The 13,478-nt window shown below is 35.9% G+C and overlaps 1 protein-coding gene across 1 annotated transcript; it reads left to right on the top strand.

Annotated features, from left to right (window-relative positions):
* Positions 1–259: 259 nt before the first annotated feature.
* Positions 260–13,266, top strand: LOC141316996 (neuropilin-1a-like; the record flags this gene model as incomplete). Its single annotated transcript, XM_073832866.1, has 11 exons — positions 260–415; positions 1,561–1,705; positions 2,044–2,375; positions 4,283–4,427; positions 4,561–4,728; positions 5,970–6,014; positions 7,397–7,543; positions 7,723–8,075; positions 8,153–8,249; positions 8,590–8,634; positions 10,073–13,266. Coding segments are annotated over 11 exons (1,902 nt in total), but the record flags the coding sequence as incomplete, so codon positions are not given.
* Positions 13,267–13,478: the final 212 nt, after the last annotated feature.

Below are 13,478 nucleotides of genomic sequence, written 5' to 3'. Positions count from 1 at the left end.
AGTCCTGGTCAGTTGGGATTTTAGGAATGTTGTTCTATGAGGAACAAGGACGTTGATCCAGGAACTTGCCCTACTTTAGTAAATCATGTTTAGCTTTTAGCCCCCTTGTCCAGACACTGCACTGCATTGCTGCTATGCAGTGAACACACCATAGATCATACTAACTGACAGCGAATTAGCGTAGTGATAACTGACGGTGATTAACTAGCAGTTAGAGAGTAAAAGCCCTTTTCTTACAATCTCTGTCTGTCTTTCGCAGGTGGACTTGGGTTTTCTGCGGTATGTGACGGCGGTAGGAACACAAGGTGCCATATCAAAGGAAACAAAGAAAGCATACTACGTCAAAACTTACAAGATCAGTGTGAGCTCAAACGGAGAGGACTGGATTGCCCTGAAAGACAAAACCAAACAGATGGTGAGTGTTTTTTATTTAGTTGAAGTCAAAAGTTTACATACACCTAGCAGAATCTGCAAAATTGTTTTTATTTCAGCAAAATAAGACGGATTATACAAAATCCATGTTATTTTCTATTTAGCACTGACCTGAATAAGATATTTCACATAAAAGATGTTCACATATAGTCTACAAGAGAAAATAATAGTTGAATTTATACAAATTAACCCTTAATACTGTGTTACTACCTGAATGATCCACAGCTGTGTTTTTTTAGTTGTTCATAAGTTCCTTGTTTGTCCTGAACAGTTAAACTGCCCACTTCAGGTCGCACAAATTCTTAGGTTTTCAGCATTTTTGTGTATTTGAACCTATTCTAACAATGACAGAATGATTTTGAAATCCATTTTTTCACACTGAGGACAACTGAGGGACTCATATGCAACTATTACAGAAGGATCAAACGCTTACTGATGCTCCAGAAAGAAACACGTTGCATTAAGACCTGAGGGTGAAAACTTTTGAACATAATGAAGATGTGTACATTTTTTTTTATTTTGCCCACATATCATTTTTTTTTTTTCAGAAGCTACAAAAATACTTACATGTTTCCCTGAAGACAAAATAAATTCAATTTACCCTGATCTTCACATTCAAAAGGCTTTCACCCCCTGGCTCGCCTCTTAATACATCGTGTACACACAAAAATGATGAAAAACCAAAGAATTTGTGGAAATTTTTCTGTTTAGGACAAAGAAGAGATTCATAAACAACTATCACTAAACAAAAAAAAAAAAAACAGCTGTGGATCATTCAGGTAACAACACAGTATGTGTATAAACTTTTGAAGAGGGTCATTTTTATAAATTCAACTATTGTTTTCTCTTTAGGACTACATGTAAACATATTTTATGTGACATATCTTATTCAGGTCAGTACTAAATAAACAATAACATGCATTTGTATGATCCCTCTTATTTTAGTAAAATTATTATCATTTTGCAGAGGTAGTGTATGTAAACTTTTGACTTCAACTGTATGTATAAAATTGTTCTATCTTTGTTTTGTTATTTCTGTAGATTGTTTGGCAAAAATTTGTGTAAAACAATCATGCCAATAGAAAAAATTAAGTTAAACATTATACATGTCATTTCTCTGTTTCTCAGGTGTTTAATGGAAATCAAAATCCGACAGATGAGGCACGCGCCAGGCTGCCCAAACCCACCCTTGCCCGTTACGTGCGGATTCGACCCATAACCTGGGAACAGGGCATCTGCATGCGTTTCGAGGTGTACGGATGTAAAATATCAGGTATCTCATCCCACAGACACACACTCATAGCAGAGGATTTTTGTGGTGAAATTCAGCCATGACGTCACTATGAAATCCCAGCAGGTGTTGCTATGTTTTGCAGCACTGAGTCACTCTCAGTTCGCCACTCCGTATGTGATCATTAGAGAATGACTCCCCTCTCTATTCACTGACACCTAATACTGACATCAAGAGGTCCCATCTGCATGCGTGTGTTTATTTTAATAAATTCTCACCATTTCTGACAGGTAGAAGTAGCCTGTGTGTCTCTTTCCTGTGGTTCAGAATATTGCTGCTTCTTTCATTAGAAAAGCTCATATTCTCTGTCCTTCTCTCAGATGCTCCATGCTCCAGTATGCTAGGGATGGTTTCGGGTCAGATTTCGGACTCTCAGATCACAGTGTGGCCGTCGGCAGAGAGGGGCTGGCTGCCTGAACAGGCCCGGCTCTTAACCGGCCGAACAGGCTGGGTGGTCGCTCACCAGCAGGGTCTCGGGAAGAACCAGTCACTGGAGCTGGATCTGGGGGCCCAGCGGATGGTAACGGGTCTCATCCTGCAGGGAGGGAAATACAGAGACGTGAATATTTTCATCAAGCGATTCAGGGTCACATACAGCACGAATGGAACAGACTGGAGCCACGTACTAGAGGAGAACAGCAACAAAGTGAAGGTATTGCACTTGTAAAAGCCCGTTCACACAAAGAATAACTATAATAATAATAATACTAATAATACTAAAACTATATTAGCGCCCATAACATTGGACAATAACATTCTGTTTGTTACAGCCACTCACTGCTTTTATGTTGTTAGCCACTTTAAATGCTCAAGCTCTTCCAAGTTGAGTGGATTCTGATTAGCTGTTAATGTTTTCATCATTAATCAGTTGGAAAAAAAAATCTGAAAGTGTTCATTTATAAAGTTATTGTTATAGTTAAGGGTTGCTATAACTTAAAAAAATAAAGTTTTAGTAATTGTTCTAATTTTACAAGAATAGGGAAATCCAGACGGCTGTAACGTGTTTCCAACTTATGAACAATAAAAGCTTTGGGAGCTAATCAGAATTTTATGGAAGCCTGTTTCCACATCTGAATAAAAAATTTAAAAAAGGTCATTGTCATTTTATCTTACGATTCTGACTTTTTTCTTGTAATTGCGAGTGTACATCTCGCAATTCTGACTTTTTTTTCTCAGAATTGGGAGATATAAACTCTCAGTTGCAAGTTAGAAAGTCAGTATTGCGTGATATAAACTCGCAATTGCAAGAATTATTTTTTAAATCTCACAATTTCTGACTTTATAACTCAAGTTTTAATATCAATTCTGAGAAAAAAATCAGAATTTTGAGATTTAAACTTGCTATTTATGACTTTCTGACTTTGTATCTTGCAATTACAAGTTTATATCTCGCAATTCTGACCTTACAACTCACAATTGCGAGTTCAAATATTACAATTCTAAGAAAAAAGACAGAATTGTCAGATTTAAACTCACAATTTCTGACTTTGACTTTATAACTAGCAATTACGAGTTTATATCTCCTATTTCTGACTTTATAACTCGCAATTGCGAGTTTAAATCTCACAATTCTGGAAAAAAAAGTCAACATTGTAAGATTTATACTCGCAATTTCTGAACTTTCTGTTTTTTTTTTAACTAGCAATTGCGAGTTTAAATCTCACAATTCTGAGAAAAAAAATGTCATAATTGTTAGATGTAAATTGGCAATTTCTGATTTTCTGACTATATAACTCACAGTTGTGAGTTTATATCTTGCAATTCTGAGAAAAAAGTCAGCATTGTGAGATTTTAACTCGCAATTTCTAACTTTCTGACTTTATAACTAGCAATCACAAGTTTATATCTGACAATTTTGGCTTTGTAACTCGCAATTGCGAGAATAAATCTCACAATTCTGAGAAAAAGGTCAGAATTGTGATATTTAAACTTGCAACTTCGGACCTTTCTGACTTTATAACTCTCAACTGCGAGTTTAATCTCAAAATTCTGAGAAAGAAACTCAGAATTGCGAGATGTAAACTCGTCATTGTGAAAAAAGTCAGAATTGTGAGATTTAAACTTGCAATTTCTGACCTTTCTGACTTTATAACTAGCAATCACAAGTTTATATCTGACAATTTTGACTCTTTAACTCACAATTGCGCATTTATATCTCACAATTCTAAGAAAAAAACTTGCAGTTGTGAGTTTAAATATCAATTCTGAGAAAAAAAAAGTCAGAATAACGAGATGTAAACTTGCGGTTATGAAAAAAAGAATTGTGAGATCAAAATTTGCAATTACCTTTTTTATTTTTTATTTATTGGCATGAATGGCCTTCCATAGAATTCACATGACTTTAAGGAGCTTGAGCATTTAAAGCAGGAGGAGAACATGCCTGCATCACGTATTTAATGTTATCGTCTACTTGTGTGGATGCTAATAATAAACAGTTATCGTTATATTTATCTTCATAGTTATAGTTCTATGTGTGGATGAAATGCAGTTTTTTTCAATTGGTTAAGCAGACAGACACAAAAATGTTCTAAAAAATTAAAAAAAATTTCCCCCATCCAGGTGTTTATGGGTAATCAGAACCATGACACACCAGAAGTACGTACATTCGATCCGGTTCTGATGCGTTTCCTGCGTATCTACCCTGAGCGTGGGGCTCCGGAAGGCATGGGGTTAAGGCTGGAGGTTTTAGGGTGTGACCTTCAAGGTGAGTGACAACCAAACCAACCAATCACAGAGCTCAGAGCAATCTCATCCTCAAGCTATTTATTCCAAATGAACAAGATGGTGTATATTTTGTGAAAGCGTTGCTCGTGTAAACATCCTTGATCTCTTTTTAGAACCCACAACGCCTCTTCCCCTCACCACCACCATGGAAACTACAGTAGCCACCGTCACTAGTGCTCCAGGGAATATTCCAACAACCACCATTATTCCAACGACAGTGGAGAATTGCGATGATGACGGAAACTGCCATAGCGAATCAGTGACGGACTACGACACAACAGGTTAGATCACTAATCTAATTATGTTGGCTAAGCCATAACACTACCTCAACTCCTTGGAGAAACCTTATGATATTTTTAGATTTTAATTAAGACATTATTTACTCACTTTATCATGCTGTTTTCATAATAGGGACTGTTGGGAGGTCCCAATAATGATGGTAATTTCAGGTTTTACTACCTCTGTGGGACATTTCGGTCCCTACAAGGAAAGCAAAACCTCACATACACAAACATCCACACAGAGACAGACTATGACCCAAAAGGTTACAAATACAAACACCCACACTGAAATACAGACCAACTACGACCCAGCAGGTTACGTACGCTTAGCAAAACAGCAACATGCTACGACCCATAGGTTACAAACAAACAACGACCTAAACTGTGACATATCAGATTACACAAACACACAAATACAAGAATGAAGGCATGAAGACAATGGGTCTCATTCACTAATAATTGTACATGCACAAGGGCACTTCTTACTAAAAATTCCCAGCTAATTCACAACAAGTGCCTATGCACATAATTTATTCCTAACCTCATTTTAATGTTAAAGAATTTTGGAGTATTCTAAATAAGCAGTCGCATGTCCAATGTTAGTCATTTGCATTAAACACACCTAAATCAACTCCATACAGGGGGCTTTCTGTGTAACTTTTCTTTTCCAGCCTTTTGTCACTCTGCAAACATCCCTGTTAAAAAAAAATAGACACCATCACAGAAATTCTAATGGTTTCCACTGCAAATACAATTACAAACCATCAACTTTTAACCATTAAAACTATTAAAAAATGCTCTCCTATAGTGTGTTTTGGAACATATTCCATTAGGATTTAGTCAATGGTTTTAACAAGCCACCAACAGAAGGTGACGAATTACCAGTAGAGACTAATAGGCACCATTACAGTTTCCAATAGCTATACATAAATGCATCTGCATTGTTACACAGAGAAACCTTGCGACTCCAGCTGTAGTGGAGCTTGTCTTACTCTTTCACTGTATGTAATTAAATATATGTAAGATAAAATGTCTGTGTATAAGATTTCATCTTAAGATGATTATAAGGCCACCCAGAGTATGTTATTTTTGCATGTGGTTTCAGTTGTTCCTACATTAGTGAATGACACAAATTGAGTCAACATGAACCAAATACATAAACATACAGAACATGCAAATGGAATTTAACTAGTCTGTATTTCATTAACTCTATTGCACTTTCTGCATTTTGTTGTCCATAGAAACTGTAGTGGCAGAGCCGTTTATGGAGATGGAAGCAGTACCTGGTGAGAAAACCGCACACATACAAAAGAGACAATTATCTGTAGTGGCAATAACAATTTGGAGTGTTGCTGGTGTTGTAAAAAACTGGTCCACCCTTGATGGTACTCTCTTTAGTGGCTGATTAGAATTCCTACTAAATTACATTATGATATGACCAGGGAGCATACAGATACTTGATTAGCCTGATGAACATAATAGAAATGAGGAACATAATGCACAGTCTCTCTCTTTGGGGTTTATCATATTGAGTGCAAAGAAAATCTCTAGTGCCACCAAGTGTTGTGCGGCACAATTACATGATATAATCTCCAGGTTTTCAAGCACTTTTGTGTTTTCAACAATGACTGTATGATTTTGAGACCCATCTTTTTACACTGAGGACAACTGAGTGACTCATATGCAACTATTATAGAAGGTTCAAATGCTCACTTATGCTCCAGAAGGAAAAACCATACATTAAGAGCCAGGGGTGAAAACCTTGTCAATTTGAAGACCAGGGTAAATTTAACTTATTTTGTCTTCTAGGAAGCGTGTAACTATCTTCTGTAGCATCTGACGGGCAGTACTAAATAAAAAAATATGATATTTAGACAAAATAAGAAATCTCCATTCTGTTCAAAAGTTTTCACCCCCCGGATGAAAACATTCCTTCTAGAGCATCAGTGTGCGTTTGAACCTTCTGTAATAGTTGCATATGAGTCCCTCAGTTGTCCTCAGTGTAAAAAGATGGATCTCAAAATCATACAGTCATTGTTGGAAAGGGTTCAAATACACAAAAATGCTGGAAAACCAAAGAATTTGTGGAGCCTGAAGGATCTTTCTGAAGAACAGCAGGCAGTTTAACTGTTCAGGACAAACAAGGGCCTCGTGAACAACTATCACTAAAAAAAGATGTATGATCCCTCTTATTTTGGTAAAATAACATTTTGCAGATTCTGAAAGGGGAGTGTAAACTTTTGACCTCAACTGTGTATTTTCTGAAATCTCTGAATTTTGCTTATACACATCAGATGTGAAAAGTTCACAGTTCCTTAAAAGTACCTAGATCATGAGATTTACTGGAGTCATGAGAGAATGTGATATCTAGATACATTGCTGTGCAATTATCCACTGGTTATTGGTGATTTAGCAGATTTCACTGCAGTATCTTTTGGCGGATACACGCTTGTTTAATGCACTTCACTTCCCTGTGGGGTTTGAACCTACAGCCTTTGGAATACCTGCCCAAAGCTTTGACTAATAAGCTACTGCCAGTCCAAAAATATAGAGTACCATACTGCATTAACTGTAGCTTACTTGAACATCTTTAGCTGTGTTGAATGGAAGGTCAATTCAGTTCAAAGTCCTGTAAAGTTTACTTAGTGTTGTTTGTTCTCCTGTTTAGCATATATCTGGTTTGCATGTGACTTTGGCTGGGCTGATAACCCTTCCTACTGTGGATGGAGTCAGGATGGAGGTGAAGGAGCCGAATGGCATATAAATAACAACAGCAAACACACTGATCACAAACTACCTAATCTGGACCACACAGGTAAGAACAATTGACTTGTTCATCAGACTAGCATGAAATTTAAATTTATAAATTCCTAAATGCACTTTTATTATGTATGAACTAATTTTAAGTTAAAGTAGAGCAGAATATTGGGATAAACTGCTAAAATGATTGCAGGAAGTGTGATGGATTCATGCGTTTCCTCTCTTCTGTTTCAGGAATGCCTCACAACTTCATTTACGCAGCTTCTAACACAAACGCACAGATAGAGATCGAGAGAAAAACTGAAACAGAGACAGATGAAGAACTGGCAAGAAAAGGAAGGGTTGCGAGGCTGGCCAGTTTGCCCGTCACTGCCCCGGATTCAGACCTGTGCATGTCTTTCTGGTACCACTTCACTGAAAAACACACAGGAACTCTGAACATCAAGCAAAAGGTAGATCAATTACAGGTGGTGGAGGAGGAGGAGACAGAGGACAATGAGCTTCTGATCCGCTCTGTGAACGGCCAGATGAAAAGCAGATGGAGGGAAGGAAGAGTTCTGATTCCCAGTGCCGGCGCTCCTTATCAGGTACTGATGGCCACTTTATGAACCGAACATCCTGATTACAACATGATACTAAGTCTTTTTCTGTGCGTGCGTGGTAGGTGATCATCGAGGCTCAAGTGGATCCCACAGATTCTGGTTACATCTCACTGGATGATATAAAGATACTGGATGAAGTGAATCCTGAAGAGTGCAAGGGTATGTTTAGCCACACCCCTTTGAATAAGCTCCTCCTCCTTTCTGCCCTCATTTTTATTAGCAGATTCTCTCACCAGTCAATAACCTACTTTAATATGCCTATTCAGTATTTAATCACATCATCGAACACCTGCATGCCTTATGTTAATAATCAAATGATAATAATAGTCCAGCCTCAATAATCAACCAATCTTACAATGACAATTGTTGATCTTGTTTTTCCAAAAATATTTTTTGAGCAGAATAAATGAGGTTTTTTTTCTTCCAGAATAACCCAGGTATTGTTACAGTCTATATAACAGAGTTCATCTCCTTGACTGAATGTGCATTTGCGTTTCAGACCCAGATAATGCAGAAGGTGATGAAGATGAAGTTGATGAGATAGGTAAGACCCACATCTTATTGAGAAAGCATTATAATAAGACCCAATTTAAAAGTATTATATATATATATATATATATATATATATATATATATATATATATATATATATTGCATGGCTCTGTGTGCTGCAAAAAAACAAGAAAAAAAGGTTTTTGTATCATTTTTGAGTTGAAACTCAGAAATTTCTAGTAAATTTCACAAACAATTATGAAGAAGCTCACAACTGAATGTGAACTTTTGAATGTACAAAAACTGATTCTTGTCAGTGTTCATGTACTTGACAAGCAAAACTGAATAAGATATTAAGTCCAATGTTTTTCTTAAATACTTTGTCACTAAAAGTCACTAAAATCATTAAATGTCACTAAAAACATGTATTACAATGATATATATTTAAAACAAGGCAAAATTGCTAATGGATTAAGATTTTAAAAAATGTAATGTAAGATACAGTTGAAGTTTGAAAAAAAGTTTACATACACCTTGCAGAATCTGCAAAATGTTAATTATTTGACCGAACTAAGAGGTATTATACAAAATGCATGTTACTTTTTATTTAGTACTGACCTGAAGTGTATGCGATTCTGTTACCATACAATTGTGCTGTTACCTGAATGATCCACAGCTGTGTTTTTTTGTTTAGTGATAGTTGTTCATGACTCCCTTGTTTGTCCTGAACAGTTAAACTTCCCACTGTTCTTCAGAAAAATCTTTCAGGTCCCACAATTTCTGTGGTTTTTCAGCATTTTTGTGTATTTGAACCCTTTCAAACAATGACTGGATGATTTTGAGATCCATCTTTTTACACTGAGGACAAATGAGGAACTCATATGGAACTCACAAAAATGCTGAAAAACCAAAGAATCTGTGGGACCTGAAGGACAAACAAGGGACTCATGAACAGCTATCACAAAAAAAAACAACCACACAGCAGTGGATGATTCAGATAACAACACAGTATTATGTAAACTTTTGAACGGGGTCATTTTTATAAATTCAACTATTATTTTCTCTTGTGAACTATATGTAAACGTCTTTTATGTGAAATATCTTATTCAGGTCAGTACTACATAAAAACAACATGCATTTTGTATGATCCCTCTTATTTTGGTAAAATAGCAGATTCTGAAAGGTGTATGTGAACTTTTGACTTCAACTGTATTTTTACTTGAAAAAGGACAAAAAGTAGTCACTAAACATGTTTTTTTTTTCAATGTGAGATTGTGCTTGTCATTCTGCAATCAAATATTTTAGTCTAATGATGCGTAAACTAGATAATTGCAGTCATATTTAGGGGTCCTGATCACCCTGTTGAGATTTACTTTGGGAGAATAACCAGCTGACTGTATATATTCTCTTATATAAGTGATTGAGCTTGTTTATGCAGATTTTGACTCTCAGACTCTTCAAATCTTTCTGTCTCTTGTCTTTCACAATAGTGAACTGTGAGGGAACTGACAGCACCCTGTGGAGTTTTGGACGCGGCTCCATGCTGAAAAGTTTAGACCCCATCCTGATCACAATCATCGTGATGAGCGCCGTGGGAGTCCTGCTGGGCGCTGTGTGCGGGGTGCTCTTCTACTGCGCATGCGCTCACACTACAAACAGGAACCTCTCCGCTCTGGAGAACTACAACTTTGAGCTGGTGGACGGAGTCAAACTAAAGAAAGAAAAACTCAGTGCACAGAAATCCTATACAGAGGCATGAGGAACGCTAGACGGACCCAGGAAACATTTGCTGGACAGTGTTGGAGGAACGTTCTTAGAACGTGGTTACGACGTTTCTCAAGGTCGAGACTGAGCGTTATTCTCAGGACGTGCAGAAAGAGAAACTGGCCTCTAGAAGGCACCGTGTATAGATTGTACAGCCAGATGATGATTGTCTACTTGTTTGTTTGTTCGTTTGTAAATTCGTTGCTGGTAATGAGACCAAGACACAGTTGGAAGAATTGTTTTTCTACAAGCTCCTTTTTCAAAGCTGTACACAACTGGGTTTACAGTGTTATTGTGCTCGTTTATGCTTGGAGACGTGTTTGTTCAGTTGGTAACTCACACTTCATTCCAATGGTGCCTTTAAATGTATTTTTGTTGCCTTTTTACACATGGGTTCCTTCTTAGACAGTCATTCGCTCTTGAGTACAAACCGTTCACAGATACAGGCCAATACAGGTCAGAGATCAATACATAATATGTGACCCTGGGCCACAAAACCTAATCAAAAATGAAGTTTTGACATATTTACGGTAGAAAATTTCTTCAAGGAACATGATCTTTACTTAATATCCTAATGATTTTTGGCATAAAAGAAAAATCGATCATTTTGACCCATACAATGTATTTCTGGCTATTGCTACAAATATACTTGTGCTACTTGTGACTGGTTTTGTGGTCCAGGGTCACATATTACATCTAATCTATCTCAACAGGGCATAGACACAACGTCTATGTCAACATTAAGATTCTACCGCTTTATTTGGTTCATATTCGCACTATATATATTGTAAAACAACAGGTCAGAAAACATTTTATTGTGGAATCATTATAAGATGACTAAATTTGATGATTTATTGATTTATTAGGCATTTCTCTGCAATGCAGACTTTTTAAATCAATCAATTTTCAAGTAAAAATGCTTGAATGAGATATTAGCCCACGCTGCAAAAAAAATGCTTTTCTTACTTAGATTGTGTTTTGTTTCCAGCCAAAATATCTAAAATTTCTTAAATCAAGAAGGGGTTTCTAGACAAGTAAAAATGATTGTGTTTTCAGAAAAAACAAGTCAAAATTAAGTGTGTTTTTGCATGAAACACACAAAATAATCACACAATAGGGTAAGAAAAATAATCTTGTTTTCTGTTTGAAATAAGTATTTTTTTTCTTACCCCATTGGCAGATTATTTTGCTTGTTCTAAGCAAAAACTCACTTAATTTTGACTTGTTTTTTTCTAAAAACAAGACAATAATTTCTACTAATCTAGAAAATCCTTCTTGATTTAAGAATTGTTTGATATTTTGGCTGGAAACAAGACAAAAAATCTAAGTAAGAAAATCATTTTTTTGCAGTGCAATGACATAGTTTTAAGTGTAAATGTCACTTAAATTGGTTTTACTAGTATATATTTAAAACAAGAAAGAATTTCTAATAATATAAGAAAATATATTTCATTCAGTACTTAAGTAATTTAAGATATTTTCTCTTAAAACAAGTTTTAACATCCTTTTTAGTGCTGTCAAATCGATTAATCACAATTAATCGAGATTATTCACATTTTTAGTTTGTGTTTACATTGTGTATGTTTGTGTACTGTGTATATTTATATGTATATATATAAATACATACACAAACATGTATATATATATAAATATAAAATATGTAAAAACTTTTATTTCGGATGCGATTAATCGCGATTAATCGGTTTGACAGCACTAATCTTTTTACAATTTGCTTCTCAATTAAATATACCGTTTTAAATTATGTTTAGATATTTTGCTGGTAAAAAGACAGGAATACTCATTAATCAATATTTTATTTTATTATTATTAAATGCTCTAAACTATAAAATTACAGTCCTACTTCAGGGTCATGATACAGGTTAATACAGGTCAAAGGGTCAATGTTTAAATACATCTAATATATATCAACAGGACATACGCATGACATCCTTCTCAATGTTAAGTACCTAGAAAGAGATTCTACAGCTTGATTTGGTCCATCCTCATTCTATATATTGTAAAACAACAGCTTAGAAGATATTCCATGTGTCCAGAAATGTGAAAATCTTCTTTCAGCTGCCCATGTGACATGTCTGTAAACTTGTGTTGCCATTGTATCGAGTGACATCATATTTCAGAATGACATCACAGTGTCTGCAGACCATCTGTGAAACTCTGGACCCCTCCTGAGCAGGAGACGCTGGGGAGACGCTCACTCTGGGAACGTCTGGGAATGGAAGCGGAGACAAAGCAAATGAAGCATCTAAGAGCGCTAATGTAGAAGCCTCTCCCTGAGGAAATTAATTATATTCGAAAGATGTGAAAGGCACAAACTGATCCGTGCTCTTAAGCGTCGACGGGACAACTTAAGAAAGATGAGACGGCACAAGTGCTGACAAAGGCATCTGGGTCTATTTCCCTTGTTTTCTGAAGGAGACGCCAGAAACTTTTCTCCCCCTCGAATGAACCAATGTATGTCATTTTGCACTGAGAATTATATTTAATGACAGATTTAGATAGTAATAAAAGTGTTAACTACTTTGCATTGTAAGAGAAATCCAACTGTCGGTGTAACAGCTCACTTTTTTAATGCTATTTAAAATGAAATGGTATTTTTCTTAATCGTAATAGTTGTTTTTGTGTCCTGAGGAACTGAAGTGACACTCAACTGGATTTTCATCACAGACTCTCACAAAAAACACTTGATGTTATTAAGTCCAATTTGTCTGGTGGCTGTTTTGTATTCATAGTTCTGTGATGAACAGAAAAAAAGACTGAAGACTTATGTCTCATCGGCATTAACTAGTCCAACCAATCACCTGTTTGAAAATCTGACCAATCGGATTTATGAATTTCTCAACAACAACAACAACAACAACATTCCAAAGAGCGAAGTTAATAAAGTTTTTATAAAGATTTTGTTTGAAATAACTCTCTTTATACATGTAAACAGGATTTTTAATGTATTTTTATGTTTTCTGATTTCACTTAATGACACAAAAGCAATCCTATAATGCTATAATGAGGCACATTTTCAACTATATTGGGTATATTTTACAATAAGAGCCTAGTTGTTCATTGGTAATATCTAAAGAATTATCTTTGAAAACATATCTTTTAAAAAACGCACAA

The sequence above is a fragment of the Garra rufa genome, unplaced genomic scaffold (genome assembly GCF_049309525.1).
Source record: "Garra rufa unplaced genomic scaffold, GarRuf1.0 hap1_unplaced_212, whole genome shotgun sequence".
Taxonomy (NCBI): Eukaryota; Metazoa; Chordata; class Actinopteri; order Cypriniformes; family Cyprinidae; genus Garra; species Garra rufa.
This window is presented reverse-complemented; position numbering and strand designations above follow the sequence as displayed.